Raw genomic sequence first — 17566 nt, 5'->3', positions numbered from 1 at the left:
ATTTCAATTGCTACAAATACTAAGTAGAGACAAACAACTTAAGAGTCGGTACACTTTCGGAAGTACCCACTAAAAGTATTCATTCCTAAGAATAGTATTCATTTCTTTTTTTTACCAAAAACCTTTAAGTGTTATTTTGAAACAAATAAAAAAAAAGATTAAGAAAAAGATAAAAAATGGTTTGGGACTGTGTTTTGCACGTTTTCAACGCTTTTTATTCTGTAGTATTATTTGAAAAAATTGCATTTTAAACTTTTGGTAATTATTTTATATTTTTATTTAGCTAGGGCTGTGGGTTAAGTAATATTTTTCACGCAATCTGTAAAAGGAAGTTGAAAACATCATTAAACCTCCCGGATCCTCGTTCGACCGGAATCTAGGACAAAACCCAAATTGTTGGAAGGACAATCATTTTATCTCTTTATATATTCATATTTTATTTTTTTTATAGACATTAACTCCAACAATTTTATCGCTAACCAAAGAAAACAGCAATGGGTTATAATTAAAACTATGTTGTTTTTTATTTTCGTTAAATGATAATAGTATAATATTATTTTTATTCAATTACTTTAAAAAATAGGTCAAAATTTAATAAAAATTGTGTTTTGCAAATATTTTTTTTTTGATACTCTTATTAGGTACATTCCCCAATGTATTATTTAATATATTTATAAACTATTCAATATAGTGTTATAAATGTATTATACGTAAAATATCGGATATTATTAGATATAAATTATGAACATTATGAATACTTAAACAAAAATAATGCAATTTAATTAAAGTTATTTTTAAATTTACAATTTTTATATTGTCGTCCGTTTTTAAAATATAACAATATTAATATATTTTATTTATTACCTATGTTCATAAACTTGTGTCAATAGCATATTATTATTACGGAAATTCACAAATTTAAAACGGTACGTTTTTCTTTCAACATTATACCACTTGGTAGCCTAACTACATATATTACACTCATCGTAAAATATATTGCAATAAGGTTGGTTCGTTTCTTATTATGGTTATAAATACTTTAAACTTAAGTAAATAAAACCCTTCTTACCAAGCACATCAATTCCAATTTACTAAACGTGTAATATTTTTTATGGTCCTTCGCCCGGAACTTTCTGCAGTTTTTTTCACTTGCCATTTAGGATATTTTTTACATCACCAAAGCTGTTAAAAATACGATTCTTTTATATTTTAGTCTTGGAATAGTTTATCTTGTACGTTTAAATTATTACTAAAAACCAAATATTTACATCATGTGGCAATGTTTATGTAAATATCACAAATTATTTTACCACCATTCCATCGACATTATTTAATGTCAGTGGGTTTTGAGTAATGTATATTATAGTACTTATTATACATTTATAGATTAATTCATGAATTTAGCTTACAGAATTAAATGTATATATATATTTATGACTATACGATCCAATACCATTAAATTCAATTTTATATCCAAACATATGCAATCGTATTTACGTATAATTGCTAAATCCGTTTATTCGTGCTGTATGATACCATTCTAGTTGTTCTCTGTTATGTATATATAATAATGATAGAAATCTGTTGCTTGTTAAGCATAGTACTTGTTAAATATACTACCTATACTAATTAACTAAGGAATTTTAACTATAGCATACTTTTTTTTATTGTTTATAATATATATTCATCTTTGTCAAATATTATTGTAATTTCTATTTTCTTAAGTATGCATTGTTTTTATGTCATTCCAGAAAACTTCTAACACATTTTCTTTTAATGCATTCCGATTTCTGACTGTCATCATATCATTCTTCTTGTAGGTGGCCATCTAACATAATTGTCGCATGCCTTAAAAACTATTTATTGTTATTTACCTACCAAGTTTATTTATTTTTTTGTTATAATATAATAAAAAAATCATATAATTGTAAAATCCCTATCAATTTGTTCGATAATAGCAACGATTCCACCAGAACAGGCACATATCACTAGCTTTTTGTAAAATACTATAGGTAGGTACTATAATATAGATTATCCCATGTAATGTCCTAAATAAAAACGACGAGCTTGTTTGGTCATATTTTGAATTCTGATGATAATTATATAGATAACAGATTATTAATTACATAGGGAGTATAAGCAACTAACTATAGTGTAGTTTACTCGTAGTGTATCTTTATCTTGTTAGAATTATGATTTACGTTGTCATAATTTTCTGGTAGCATAAAGCACTAACGGTATTGCGGTGTAGACAGCATATATATACATTTAATATTAACACTACATCCGTGATACATGGTATTAAAAATAAATCAGTACCTATTATTCCTTATTTGTTTTTAAATTGTTACTCATATATTATACCTTATTAATATTTCATGTATTCGACAAATAACAATAATAAATATTCATTAAAGATAGATAGGTACTACGAACTCGTTCCGAGAAAAATGTATAAACCGTAAATATACATCAAATATATAATATTTTGTTAATAAATATTCTACCGTAGAACTCCATTAAAAGCAATTCAGTTCATCAAACTTAATTAAACTTAATTACGGTTATACTACATTGCGTTTATCATATAGTTGTATTTTATATGGTGGAATTTACCAAATAAGTATTCTAGAATATACGTTGTTTGTTTAGTTATGTGTAAGTTTATGTCTTATGTTAAGTCGAATGTATAGAAACTGTATTATAAGTTACGCATATATTCATATAATCTGCAGGTATAAGTGTGTGATTAGTTGCTTTTATTATTTATTATGCTTTTTCTGGTTAAAAGTTTTTCGTAGACTTGAGCTTCCTTTATACTCTACCTATATATAGTAACTCTGTGATACTAGTTGTATTTGACTATGTTATATACAACTATATAGTTTATAATACATGATTTAATTAAAATTGTATCACATTATTAAAAATAATTTATAATTTGACAATTGAGACGCGTGTAAGAAATCATTAAACAAAATCTATTCTTGTAATTTTAGAAGTGCGACAAGAAGCTGTACAACAAGCTCTGGCCGCAATGCAGTCTAGGCCCAAACCGTCGTTGCCGATGCCCAGCAAACGTACCTCGGTTATGGCAAGAAGTCCCGATCGGTCGGCCACCGCGCGCAACGAAACCGGTGAGTAAATACTTACTATTACATAATAGTATATACCTATCATTAAATTTATTATTTTAAATTATATTATTAGCCAATAAAAAAAACTGATGTCCTACGTGGCGACGTTTCTTTTTAAATGTAAATCTTTAACGATTTGTGTGTCACGTGTTTTCAGATTCGAGTTCGGACGACGATAGCGTCGGTGACCATATACCTGACCGAGGAGAAATCAAAGACCGTGGTAGCGGTGGACGTGAACGTAGCAGCGGAGCGGATACCAGTAGTACGGGTGGGTCTGCTAGAGATACACCGCCACATCCAAAGACTGTTGCTGCTGCTGCCACTGTCGTTGCCACTACCATTTCTCCTTCTGCTACTCATGGACCTCAACATCAGCCACTGCCGTCGATGCAGCAACAGCAGCAACATAGACATCATCATCATCACCACCACACCAAGTGAGCGCAAAAACCTCCTATTGTATTTTTCGTCAGTCGAGTGATGAAATACCGCCGTTTTTCTAAACATTTGGTACATTATTATTATTTATTCGTTGACTAAATCGTTTTGGGTTTATAGGATTCCTAATGGTGCGCCTGGAGGTGGAGTGTCCGGAAACAACGGTCCCAGTTATTGGGATGAGTCCAGGACGATTATCGAGACTCCTAAGGAGCAGGATAAAATCAAACGCAATAAGCCCGAGGTGACTGAAGTGGCTGACATGTTGCACAACGTCCGACCTCCATGTGAGCAAACAATCCAATAAAATACATATACATTATTAGAACAGATTAAAACCTATATGTATAATATATATATATAATCGCGTTTTCTTATTACTTTTTTATAATATCATATTTGTTACTTGTATTGTGTGTGTGTGTGTGCTGTTACATTATATCTTATTGTATCTTTCAGACCCTCAACCTCCAGACGTTACGAATAACGTGACGCAGTCCAGGAGATATACACCCGCGGATCGAGTAAATCGGTACAGCCGAGATTCCAGACAATCGTCTAGTGACGATGGAATGGGCACGGTATCCAGCAGTGGCCGTTGGAAAGTGTCGGCCAAAATTCAACAATTGTTAAATACACTTAAACGACCCAAACGACGGCCGCTGCCCGAGTTCTACGAAGACGATGACGTCGAACTTGAGATCGCGGCCAACCCTAAAGATCCTAACGCACCGCGACCAGAGGGTGCCTACATGTCTCCGGCTTTGGGTGAACCACTATCCGTGAGTAACTGATGACGAAACATTTTTATTTACTTAAAAACTAAATTAAAATGTTTTTTCAATCACTGCAGGTACCATCAGGACTTCCTCGTAATTTGGAAGCTGCTCTGCAACGTTATGGTTCGAGTACTTTTAAAGCTCCCGTAGCTACTGTATTGGATCCTAATGGAAAATTAAGCATCACACTTACTTACGGTAATATTTTGTTTTTATTTTAATCATTATTTTTTTAATCCCGTTTATTCATAATATATATATTTATAATTACTGTTTTTTTCTCAGGTAAACTTCTTAGCAGATCTCACAAAGTGGCCTACACTCTCCTAAACCGTCCACTAGTCAAAGGTAATGGTGGTGGAGAGTGCTTGAAACATGGTGACCGTGTAGCTCTAGTCTATCCGAACAGTGACCCATTAAACTTCCTGTGCTCTTTTTACGGTTGCATATTCGCTGGAATCGTACCTGTGCCAATTGAAGTGCCATTAACTCGCAGAGATGCAGGGTCACAACAAATAGGATTTCTATTAGGTAGCTGTGGTGTTCAAGTAGCCCTGACATCTGATGTGTGTCTAAAAGGTCTTCCAAAAACAGCTACTGGCGATGTAGTAGCATTTAAAGGCTGGCCAAAGTTACATTGGTTTGTCACCGAACACCTACCCAAGACTCCTAAGGACTGGTGTCCACCACCTCATATTGGTGAAGACACTCCATCTTACATAGAATACACCACTGATAAAGAAGGTTCTGTAATGGGTGTAAGTGTAAGTCGCACAGCTATGTTAAACCAGTGTCGGGCTTTGAGCCAATCTTGTAACTATACTGAAGGTGACACCATGGTATGTGTTCTCGATTTTAAACGTGAAACTGGCCTATGGCATTCTGTTTTAACATCTATCTTAAATGGCATGCATGTGATATATATTCCATATGCTTTAATGAAAGTCAACCCAGCTTCTTGGATGCAAATGATTACAAAATATAGAGGTAAAAATTTTATTTTTATCATTTTTACAATTAGCTAATATATTTTGTACTATATAAACCTTAAATATTGCAGCAAGTGTAGCAGTAGTTAAGTCTCGAGACTTGCATTGGGGTCTTTTAGCGACCAAAGATCACAAAGATATTGTTCTTAGTTCATTGAGATTATTATTGGTTGGTGATGGAGCTAACCCGTGGTCTTTGTCATCATGTGATCAATTTTTAGCCGTTTTTCAATCTAAAGGTTTGCGACCAGATGCTCTGTGCCCATGTGCCTCATCAAGTGAATGTCTCACAGTTTCTGTTAGAAGGTAAATTTCATGATTTGAATAAATTAAATTACTTAAAATAACCATATTTAAAACTTTTAGACCTGGCAGAGCTGGAGTAAATGCAACTGGACGTGGTGTCTTATCAATGTCTGGCTTAAGTTATGGTGTAGTTCGTGTGGACCAAGAAAATTCACTAACTTCATTAACTCTTCAAGACTGTGGTCAAGTTATGCCCAATTGTTCAATGGTAGTTGTTAAAATGGACGGTATACCTTATATGTGTAAAACTGACGAAGTTGGAGAAATTTGTATGGGTGGACTCAGTACGACAACATGCAATTACTGGGGACTTCCAGGCTTATCCAACGCAACATTCAGAGTTGCACCAATCGGAGAAGATGGAAAACCTACAAATGATACAATTGAATATACAAGATCAGGTCTTCTTGGATTCCTTGGACCTGGTGGACTAGTATTTGTGTGTGGATCTCGAGATGGTCTCATGACAGTTACTGGACGCAAGCATAACGCTGACGACATTATTGCCACTGTTTTGGCTGTGGAACCAATGAAATTTATATATAGAGGAAGAATCGCTGTATTTGCTATACGTGTATTGCGTGACGAGCGTATATGCGTTATTGCTGAACAACGACCCGAATGCAGTGAAGAAGAAAGTTTTCAATGGATGTCCAGAGTACTTCAAGCAGTCGATTCCATTCATCAAGTTGGGCTGTACTGTTTAGCATTAGTACCACCTAATTATCTTCCCAAGACACCATTAGGAGGAATTCATTTGTCTGAATGCAAAAGAAGATTTTTAGATGGAAATCTACATCCGGCTAATGTACTTATGTGTCCTCACACATGTGTTACAAACTTACCTAAGCCACGAGAAGTACATTCAGGTATCTATTATTAAATTATATATTTATATGGGGGAATTGGGGTGGAAATAAAAAAGAAGTTTTCATATAATTTTGCCTAGTTGGCGGGACTGTTTCAGACGTGGGACCTGCGTCTGTGATGGTTGGAACAATAGTGCAAGGTAATCGTTTGGCTACAGCACAAGGGCGTGATATTGGCATCATTGATATGGAATCAGATTCTAACAAAACTGTAAGAAGATATGCTCATATAATAATATCTAATATAATTTAAATAATCTATCTAGTAAAGTCTAAATCTATTATGGTTTTGTGTTTACAGTATCTTTTCATATCTGAAATACTCAAGATGAGGGCAATTAGAGATCCTGATCATGTAATATTTACTTTGGTGAATGCAAAAGGCGGTGCAGCTGCCACATTAACTTGTTCACAGTTACATAAACGAGCAGAGAAAGTGTCAAACTTGTTGAATGAACGAGCCAAAGTGAATACTGGTGATCATGTTGCACTTATCTTCCCTCCAGGAATTGATCTCATATGTGCATTTTATGGTTGTTTGTATGTCGGTAAGTTTAAATAAAAAAAAAAAATAATAACTACAATATAAATAATTGTATTAAAAATATGTTCATGTTTTAGGTGCTGTTCCTGTGACAATACGACCCCCTCATCCACAAAATCTTCAGACTACTCTACCAACAGTGCGAATGATTGTAGATGTCAGCAAGTCTACATTAGTCTTATCTAATCAAAGTATCATAAAACTTCTCAAGTCAAAAGAAGCTAGCAATGTGGTGGATGTAAAATCGTGGCCAGTAATCTTGGACACTGATGATATGCCAAAGAAAAAAATTGTACCCACTTACCGAGCACCAACTGCTGAACTTCTAGCTTATTTGGACTTCAGGTATATCAAAGCAATCAAATCAATAATGACATTGTATTTCTATTCATTTTTATACTTACAGTGTTTCTACTACTGGAATGTTAGCTGGAATTAAAATGTCACATGCCGCTGTCACGTCATTGTGTAGATCTATGAAATTAGCATGTGAACTTTATCCATCAAGACATATTGCGTTGTGTTTAGATCCATACTGTGGTTTAGGGTTCGCTTTGTGGTGCTTAAGCAGGTGTGTATTAATAATTTACTAATAAAGTGTATTCAGTATAAATTAATGTTGTTATTTTTTAATTGATTTCAGTGTATATTCTGGTCATCATTCAATTCTTATACCTCCATCTGAAATTGAAATAAATCCTGGTCTATGGCTCTCAGCTGTTAGCCAATATCAAGTTCGAGACACGTTTTGTTCTTATGGTAATTTATATTTTATTCGTCAAAATTACTAATTACAACAATGATATTTTTACTAACCATACATTTTAATTCATGTAGGTGTCATGGAACTGTGTACCAAAGGCTTGGCTTCATCTGTAGGACTTTTGAAACAACGAGGTGTGAATTTAGCATGTGTACGTACATGTGTTGTAGTCGCCGAAGAAAGACCTCGAATAAACCTGACAACATCATTCTCAAAGTTATTCTCTGCTCTTGGACTCAGTCCCCGAGCTGTGTCTACCAGTTTTGGATGTCGTGTGAATGTAGCCATATGTTTGCAAGGAGCGTCCAGTCCAGAACCATCATGTGTATATGTTGACCTACGAGCCTTAAGAAATGATCGAGTTTCCCTGGTGGAACGCGGCAGCCCGCATTCATTGTGCTTGCTAGAATCAGGGAAATTGTTACCTGGTGTTAAAGTAATCATCGCCCATCCAGACACGAAGGGTCATTGTGGTGATTCTCATCTGGGTGAAATTTGGGTACAAGCGCCACATAACGCCAGTGGATATTTTAGCGTATTTGGCAATGAAATATCAGATGGTGGAAATGGATCAGAACAATTCAATGCACGACTAGTCACTGGTAGCACAGGCGAAGTTTATGCTAGAACCGGTTATCTTGGATTTTTAAGGCGTACTGAATCAACATCGACACCATCAAGTGTTGCATTACATTCAACAGACACTATTGACATAATGTCTCTTAGTGATTTGTCACTTGCCTCGTCTAACCAATCCACTCTAAGTAGCAATGCTACTGCTCCTGCTGAATTACCAGGTATGTAACATACAATTAATAGTTTATTAACATTGTTTAATGTATATAATTTTTTTTTATTTATACACACATTATTAATTTGAAAATTAAAGTAATTAGATTCTATAGTCTATTAACTAATATATGTAAGATTTATTATTTTTTTACAAAATTATTTATTTTAATTTCTTCAAATAATAATATTCCTGAATCTTAATATACTTGAAACTTCAATCAAAAAAAGTAAAATTAATAAAATATATATATTATATCATCCAATGTTATAAAATGAACTTAAAACTATATAAATTTAAAAAATTTATAATAAGTGCATGAACTCTAATTGAATCTTCAGAAAGATGTTTCATGAGTAATATTATTATTGAAGTAATATTTTTAAATATTGTATAATATTTTATTTATTCAGAGCTTCATGATGCCGTTTTTGTGGTTGGTGCTCTGGACGAAACAATTATTCTTCGAGGAATGCGTTATCATCCAATTGATATTGAAAATAGTGTTATGCGATGTCATCGAAAGATTGCAGAATGGTAAGATGTCTTACAATTTAGGATAATTTTTCTTATTATTTGTATGTTTGAGTCTCTAATATTAATACAACTATACTATGATTTTAGTGCTGTATTTGCTTGGACTAATCTCTTAGTAGTTGTGGTTGAGCTGGATGGCAATGAGAGCGAAGCACTTGACTTGGTACCATTAGTGACCAATGTGGTACTTGAAGAACATCATTTAATTGTTGGCGTTGCTGTAGTAGTTGATCCAGGCGTGGTGCCAATAAATTCGCGCGGTGAAAAACAACGTATGCATCTGCGTGATGGCTTCTTAGCTGATCAACTTGACCCTATTTATGTAGCATATAACATGTGATCACCTCTAAATCAAGGGGTCTAGTTTTGTTTTTAGATAAATTTATAGTTGTGATATACAAAATTATTATTATTATTATTATTATTATTATTATAAAAATACACGTTAAATAGAAATCTTAATTATAATCAAATTTAAAAAGAGAAAAAAAAATCCAAAACAGTAGACTATATTATTATTATTGAAGTAATTTCGATATAATAATTGTATGATAGATGATTTTATTTTTGTTATTTTAAGTTGCCATATTGTGCGTCTGATGGTTGTGATAAAATTTCGGGCCACTATTTCATCCTTTCATTCTCCTTTTTTTTCTTTAATAATATAACTGTATGTATGACCTAGTCATATGTTAAAAACTTAAAGTTTAAATTTAAAAAAAAAAAGACATAATTATAACAATTTAACATCGCGTAGCTATTTAATCTTTATTATACATAATAAACATTTATATATATAAATATATGAATATTGTGCAATTTTAATTGATAAAATTATTTGTGACTAGTATGCGTGTGTGTGCATGTAACACACGCATGTACCATACACGTCAACCTCACCATGTCTCAATGTTTTTGTAAATATTATAATAAATTTAGTATATATTTATATAATTATATACATATTTATGCATTGATGCATAAGTAACAATTGTAAATCAACAGTGAATCGCGTACACTATGTATGAATGTGCGTTTTGTTTTATTTATGATTTTAGATTTATCTTTTCTGTACACAGTAAATAATAGATGCCAAAATGTGTATTAGTGCTCATAATTTTTGATTACCTTTAATATATAATATATAATTGAAACTTTGGTTGTACCTTAAATGAGTGCAAATAAGTGTGTGAGTGTTGTGTGTTTTTTTTTTATGTATAAATAAAAAAAAAGATAATAATAATATAATGTGTTGATTTTTATTACCCACTAGTTTGTATTCTATTCAATAGTGTGCTGTAATTTTTTATTCCTTATCATGATTAGTATTGGGTACATTTAAACATTTTTAAATAACCCATATTCCATTAATTTGATTTACTTTACATAAAATATGACTGTTGTATGACTGATAACTGATAATATTTTATCAATAACAATATTATTACCTTTGATCATAATACTACTTCTTAATTTAAAATTGAAATGTACTGTAAAATACAAACAAAATACAATAGACTCTCGGAAAACCAACTGCGCTTAAACAATTACAAGTAAAAGCCTTAAAAGATTTTGTCAGGAAATTTGTCGGAGGGGTGCATCGCGCATAGTATACGCTGATTTCTAAATAATGCTTTATTATTTAAGTTAAATACGTAGAAATATTTTTTCAAATTATATGACAATAAAAGTTATTTTAGTTTTTTACAACGGCTACTAAGTAATGCAGACTAATGGCTACGATTAGAAAAATATGTAAAAAAAAGTATGATAATAGATAATAATGTAAAATTAAATATTTTCAATACTATTCAATATCTTTCAATTTTTTTATTTTTTTTTTTAAAGGTCAGGGGAGTGTAACCCCTTGCACCCCCCTCACGACGCCCATGTGTATGTATTATTTGATATAAGTGTTTTATGAAATATATTAAAGTTTTTCAATAAGTAAAATTACATTTTTATGTGAACATCTATTAATACGCTGTTTTAGTCAATCATCTAGTCTGATACTTGAGATTACCGAGAGCTTACTGTAATTATAAAATTATTGATAGTTATGTCATAGGCGTTTGGGACTTTATTGATAAAGCAGCAATTATCTGTCTTAGATTAGCGGTGGGATTGTTCAATCGTTAATATAAAGTATAAACAATATTGTTGGTTTTCGTCGCTTTCCGAATAGTTGAATTTTTATATATTATCTGGAATGACCATTGTATTTGTAACACTAACCAGTAACCGACTAACCTGCTTATTATAGAATTAGGTAATCAAGTTGTTAATATTATCTTGAAATGCAACAAATATTTCCACGAAATTTGTACAAGATGACTCCTTGAGCTGTTCTGTATATAAAAAAAAATATTCTTTACCGTTTAGGCTACACTGCTGCAGTATATCGATATTAAATAAATTTACAAAAAATATATTAAATCCAAATCAGTCTTCTCATCGGGTTGTAAAGTCGGTTTTGAATCAGATATTTCAACTAATAAGAAAAACGTTACATTATAAGCTTTGCAATGAGTCAGTTAATTTCGTCGATCACAAATTTGATGACTTAAATAATAGATACTGTATCAAAACAATTAAATATTTAAATTAGAAACTAAGAAAAGAAAACCAAATAATTAATAATATAAATGAAACTTTATCGAAAAAAGTAGATCAACTAAAATAAAAACTGACCCCCTTGAACAGCAATCGTATACTAAAATAATCAAGCTTTCTGGAATGCCAGTTTCTAAAATTGAAGATTGTGTTAGCAGGAATTATTCAAGAAGTAAGTAAAAAACTTAATGTCAATATCCAACTAGAAAAATCTTTCAAAAAACTTGTTTCGTTCAAAAATAAAGATATAAAATCAAATTTAATCGCTAACTGTAGGAAAAATCGTAAGAAAAATTGCACAAATTTTAAAATGGGTAGGCCAACTTATAAATATATCATTTTTAATCGTGGGTAGGGCTGAAATCACATAAAATTAGCCCCACCTACTATTTTTCTACGATAATTGTAAAACGTACATATTTTGAAAATTGTACAACTCTATAAACATTAAGTAGTAAGTATCTATATAATATACTAAATATTGGTGAAAGAAATTTGCAACAATCTAAAATAGATGGGCTGGACTGATGTACGTTTTTTGAACTATTATAGAAGAAATTCAGAATTCAATAGAATACATAGTTTCAATCGAAGTTAGGCTACTTATTAGTAATAGGCACTATTATAATGTTATAAATTACCACATTAAAATTTTAATGTTATTAAAACCAACGACAATTGTTTTAACCAAGATATAATAGGTTTATTGTTATTTGTTTGTGTAAATAAAAATCATAAAATAAGATATTTTATAGAAGTATTTATTGATAAATCAAGCTGTTTACAAAAGTAATTTCGTTAAAAAATATGAACTCATTGCTTTTAACCTAACGATTTGAATCTAAACAGTTTGCGTTAAATATTATCTCAAATAACTTAACTACGATTGGTTATTTGAATATTGGTATTTCTAGTAATAGTAATGACTTTAATAAAATTGATTATCTGAACTGTATGGCCAAACTGGGTTTCCACCAATGTATATTTCAAATTTCATTAGTAGAATTACAGAAAACAGTTCTTCGTGTATTGATCGTATATTTTCATTCGGACTATTTATACAAGTACCTACTATCCTATGTTTTATTTATTGCTCCTGTATAAATAATCATTATGTTGTTGAATTAATGTTAAAAAATATTGAGAGTAAGATATAGATAAGATATGATTTTAAAAGACTTAACTGGGTTATATTACTTACTATAACTTAACACTTATTGATTTGAGTATAAATTGTACTCGATAGTCGATGAGTACAATGGTATTTTCAATAATTAAAATTGTTTTCCAAATATTTTCTATAATTATCAGAAATTTACAATAATAATAAGGAACTATGAATTGTCAATGATTTCCAATGATAAAAAATATAATATACATTTACAAATATAATCAAAGATAACCATAGAATCCCTAACATTACCAAATATTATTAATTATTACTACCTACTTACTAGAGATTAATATATTCTCCTAGTACTATGGATCTTTGCAATAAGCTCTCACAACTTTTTCTTTTTTTTTTTTTTTTATCTTTAGTGGATGTTTTAAACTGCAAACCAAAATGTAATTCTTTATGTTTAAGTATTAATATTGATCTATAATTTCTAAGTTTAACTGCATTTTTGGGCTTACGTTAGCCAATGCGTGTATACTGAGTTCTTAAATAGGTTTATTCCCCAAAATTAGTGCATTCGTTTTTTTATAAATTTCACCAATTCCGTGAAATTCTTCACTTATAAAATCTAAATTATGTTATTTATAATTTAAAATATGCATTCTTGTGAACACATAAGTTAGTTTCATATGTTACATGAAACTTTTTTCCTGTAAATATAATATATTTAAAATAAAAATAAATGGAAACGGAAAGCATCAAGTTTTAGTTTTACTAACCTCCATTTTTTATTGTATAAATTAATTTTTGGGTTGTATTGAAAATATCCACATATATTAATAAGAAGCAAAAATAAAGCACTTAATATGTGTTCTCTAAGTTTGGTCTTAATTTTGCTAATACTTTTTTAAAATTGTTTTGCTGAATTACTTAGATAAATATATATTATTTTCTTTCTAAGCGTAGTTAGTTTACACATTTTTTGAAACTTATTACACGCATGTTTTAATATGTATTTTACTTATATACATAAATACAAATGTATGATGACGTATCTATAACTCAATATACTCATATAAATATTCTTTTTTATCTATTAAAACTAATATTATAGTTTTTTTTAATGAAAATAATAGTTTAAAAAAATCCCCCTTTTTTTTCTGTAACAAATAAAAACAACACAAAATTATTATTAATGATGCGCACAGTAGAACAATAATATTATGTGAAATATGACACACGACAACATTATTATGACGTTCTTAGTAAATAATACATTTATTTTATATTTAACAATTAAACCCAATACTCTCAATCCGTTAACGTATGATTTTGTACAAAATTCGGAACATTGCCTCTATGACTTTATGAGATTATGACTCGAAAATATTGCTATGTATATATTATAAATAGTTATCTTAGCCTTTAGGTATAAGCTGATATCAAAATTAAAATGCCTTACAAGTTACAAATATATTTATGGACCATGCAAGTTTCGTAAATTATGGTTTTACAAAAAAAAAAAAAAAACATTACTAAGCGGAGTTCCGCCTAGTAGCAATGTTATAAGACGTTTTTAGAATTTTAAGTATCTTTTATTTTAAAAATAACAAAAAAAACACATTGATTTTGTTTGAAATTCAATAAAGTTTTTTGACAAACGTCATATTTTGTTATTTCAACGATGATGCTTAAACCTTAAGTACACAGTGTTTCTGTAAACGGAAAAATAATTATGTTTTAATAAATTATTATACTTATTTTTTCTTTAATTTACTACAATATGGTGAGATTTTCTCACACAAGTCTCCCCTCCCTTCATCAAGACCGAAACGCACCGCTAACTTAATAATTAATAACCTTATTTGAGTATCCTTTTAAATATAATTATCTACGTTACGCGGAGCAAAGCACGTTTTTCGAACATTTTTAAAACTAAATATACAAGAACTGTATGTGATTACTGATTAGTCTGAAGAAATATAATTTTAGATGTTTGTAAACATGGGTTAATAAGTAGGTACAAAGGCAACGTCTCAAGATAAAATCTCTTTAATAATAAGCGTATATTAGATAAACGTTAACGTTGACATGCATTGTGGGAATGACAGTAGCAGACTTGCAGACTTGATATGGAATGTTAGTCGTCGGAAAAGGTATATTATTTATCATAAAGTCCAAGGAAGTAAATAATACAAAATGTCAACACACAATTTTGGATATTTATAATTATTATTATTAAATTATACAGGTATTTCACTGTGAAGATTTATGGTATTGTTCGAAAAGTTGTTCAGTTAATATAATATAATTTTTTCTAATATATTTTTGGTAACTGAGGTTTAGAATAAAAAAATGTACAGGTTCGGTTTATAATTTAAAATGTATTGTATTACTATAATAAAAAAAATAATAACTTTGACGGAGCCGAAAAGTATCAATTTGTGTATACTCTATAGAGTATATAGATTTTAATATGTTAATCAATTCTAAAGTGTATATTTAGTATGTACGATAGGAAGTGAAAAATTGTTAGTGTGTTGATGATAATTTCCTTTTTATATGCGCAAGAGTTTATCACAATTAATTACAAATAACTAATACAAAAATCTATGATTATACTATAATAAGGACAATATAATAATTGTAAAAAAATTAGTTATTTTTTGTTTTGGGTAAGAATACGAATAAAAGTAAATAAAAGATATGAAAGTTTTTAAATTCAATCAAATAGTATAAATTTTATACTTGAATAAATCCATATTACTTGAGTAATTATTTGAAATTCTGTACGTAGAAAAAGATGAAAATAGAAAAAATAATTTTTGAATTTCTGTGATCTGTTATTATTACGTATTATTAAATAAAATACTAATTTTATCCGCCGTTTAAACCTCACGACGAAACACTGGTATTTTATTTGCCGAATCAGCATCTGTTATACAAAATAAAACTTAAAACTTAATTGGTAAGAGTTTTAAAAATTCCTAATCTCATCAATATGTAAAAATAATATTATATTAGTATGCATATGGGCTATATTCAATGCAACACTAAAGTGATTTGCATTACAGTATTGGATAACAGCAGGATAACAATATCATATTTAAAGATTAAAATAAAAACAAAGTAAATGTTACATTTTATTTAAAATTTAAATCGATTTAAGCAACTATAGAAAATCGAAAATAATACACTATATAATGGCCAGTAATTTATTTCCGTAAAGTTTACCACTTTCCTTATTCCGACTATCCCAAGTCATCGATTCGATAAAAAGTCAGTATCAATATTTTGCAACTATCTGCAACAAAAGTTTTATAATCTGCAACCTAATACATTGTGTTAGTATAATAATATAACATTATTATACATTTATGGAGCAATATTCGTGCGAGAGTTATAAAAATCAACGCACGTGTTGCCCGATTTTTTGTACCGAATAACGACGACATTTTAACTGGCTGTAAATTTTCAATCGAAACACGTATACAATACAAGAGAGTACAAGTTTTTGTACGTTATACCTATATTTTTTTTTATATTCTTAACTATACCACCGATCGGCGGTCGCCCGTGATTTTGGATAAAACAAACGGCTAATAGCACTCAACCGTGGCTTAGGACTATATATATTTACAGATATTGGCGTGTTGAGCGGTATTGATTGGCCGCCGAGGTTTACTGTATACGCACCTACTTAAATTTCCCAAGACTGTCCGAGATGTGAGGGTGATGCGGAATCTGGAGTGCAGTCGTCAGGATATCAATCCCTTTTATCCTCTCCGCAGCCGTCATTGTTTTCGGACAAATTGTTACGGACATTATTTATTTATTTATTTTTATGTTTTTTTTTTCAATCTCTATCGGAGAAAATCCTAAAAGTCTTGGGTATTAGTATATCACAATAATCATTATTGTACATGATGATTCACCAAGCACGTTCAAACTTTTTTCTTCAGTAATAATGCAGATATTCAAAATCTGATTTTTTGGAATTTTTAAATATACTTCGAATTTTATATTCTGTAAAAATACAAATATCTATTTATCAAAATACATCCCCCCTCCTTTTTTATATTAAAATAATTTAACATACATATGTTATGAACAATTTTTTGTATCAAAATTACATTTTGTAAAAGTTATTTTTGAGTTATTGAACTTTGTGTACGAAGGATAATAACATAGTTTTATGAGATTATGATATTAGATATTATGCAAGATAAGAGATACTACGGAGACCCAACATAACATTTATTACATATTATTTTTAAACCATCTTTAAAACAATTATACCCTTAGTATAAACATTTTGAAAACTATAAGGAAATAATTTATTTAAATTTTGAATTAAATACGTTAATATTTTTTTAAAACATCATCAACTAAATAAATCTACAGTAAAAAATAGACTTTATTATTTGATAAATATAAGTTTGTATCGTCATGGGACACTCCGTATTAAAAAAATATTAAAAATTTTAAAATACGGTTTTAATTATAATTAAAAATTCCAAAAAATTAGAATGTTAATATATTCATCATTAAAGGAAAAATAGTGCTGATTATAATCACTCTGTATACAATGTATATGTCTATTAGCAATTGTACAGTATAATAGAGTACTACAAATCGATTGTCTAATACCGTCCAACGCACAATCATCATAATGTATTGA

At 29.9% G+C, this 17566-nt stretch overlaps 1 protein-coding gene across 1 annotated transcript in view; it reads left to right on the top strand.

Moving 5' to 3' along the window:
- LOC132930033 (disco-interacting protein 2) overlaps positions 1-10403 on the top strand; it is an 82173-nt gene extending 71770 nt beyond the window's left edge. Inside the window, 16 exon segments of the mRNA XM_060995693.1 lie at positions 3000-3137; positions 3295-3577; positions 3699-3865; positions 4038-4360; positions 4432-4555; positions 4643-5344; positions 5418-5652; positions 5713-6521; positions 6602-6732; positions 6823-7069; positions 7143-7410; positions 7472-7636; positions 7709-7824; positions 7903-8625; positions 9032-9155; positions 9243-10403. Coding sequence (XP_060851676.1) covers positions 3000-3137; positions 3295-3577; positions 3699-3865; positions 4038-4360; positions 4432-4555; positions 4643-5344; positions 5418-5652; positions 5713-6521; positions 6602-6732; positions 6823-7069; positions 7143-7410; positions 7472-7636; positions 7709-7824; positions 7903-8625; positions 9032-9155; positions 9243-9495 — 4808 coding nt within the window. The 3' untranslated portion in view covers positions 9496-10403.
- The last annotated feature ends 7163 nt before the right edge of the window (positions 10404-17566 follow it).

Source organism: Rhopalosiphum padi, chromosome 1 (genome assembly GCF_020882245.1).
Source record: "Rhopalosiphum padi isolate XX-2018 chromosome 1, ASM2088224v1, whole genome shotgun sequence".
Lineage (NCBI taxonomy): Eukaryota > Metazoa > Arthropoda > Insecta > Hemiptera > Aphididae > Rhopalosiphum > Rhopalosiphum padi.
This window is presented reverse-complemented; position numbering and strand designations above follow the sequence as displayed.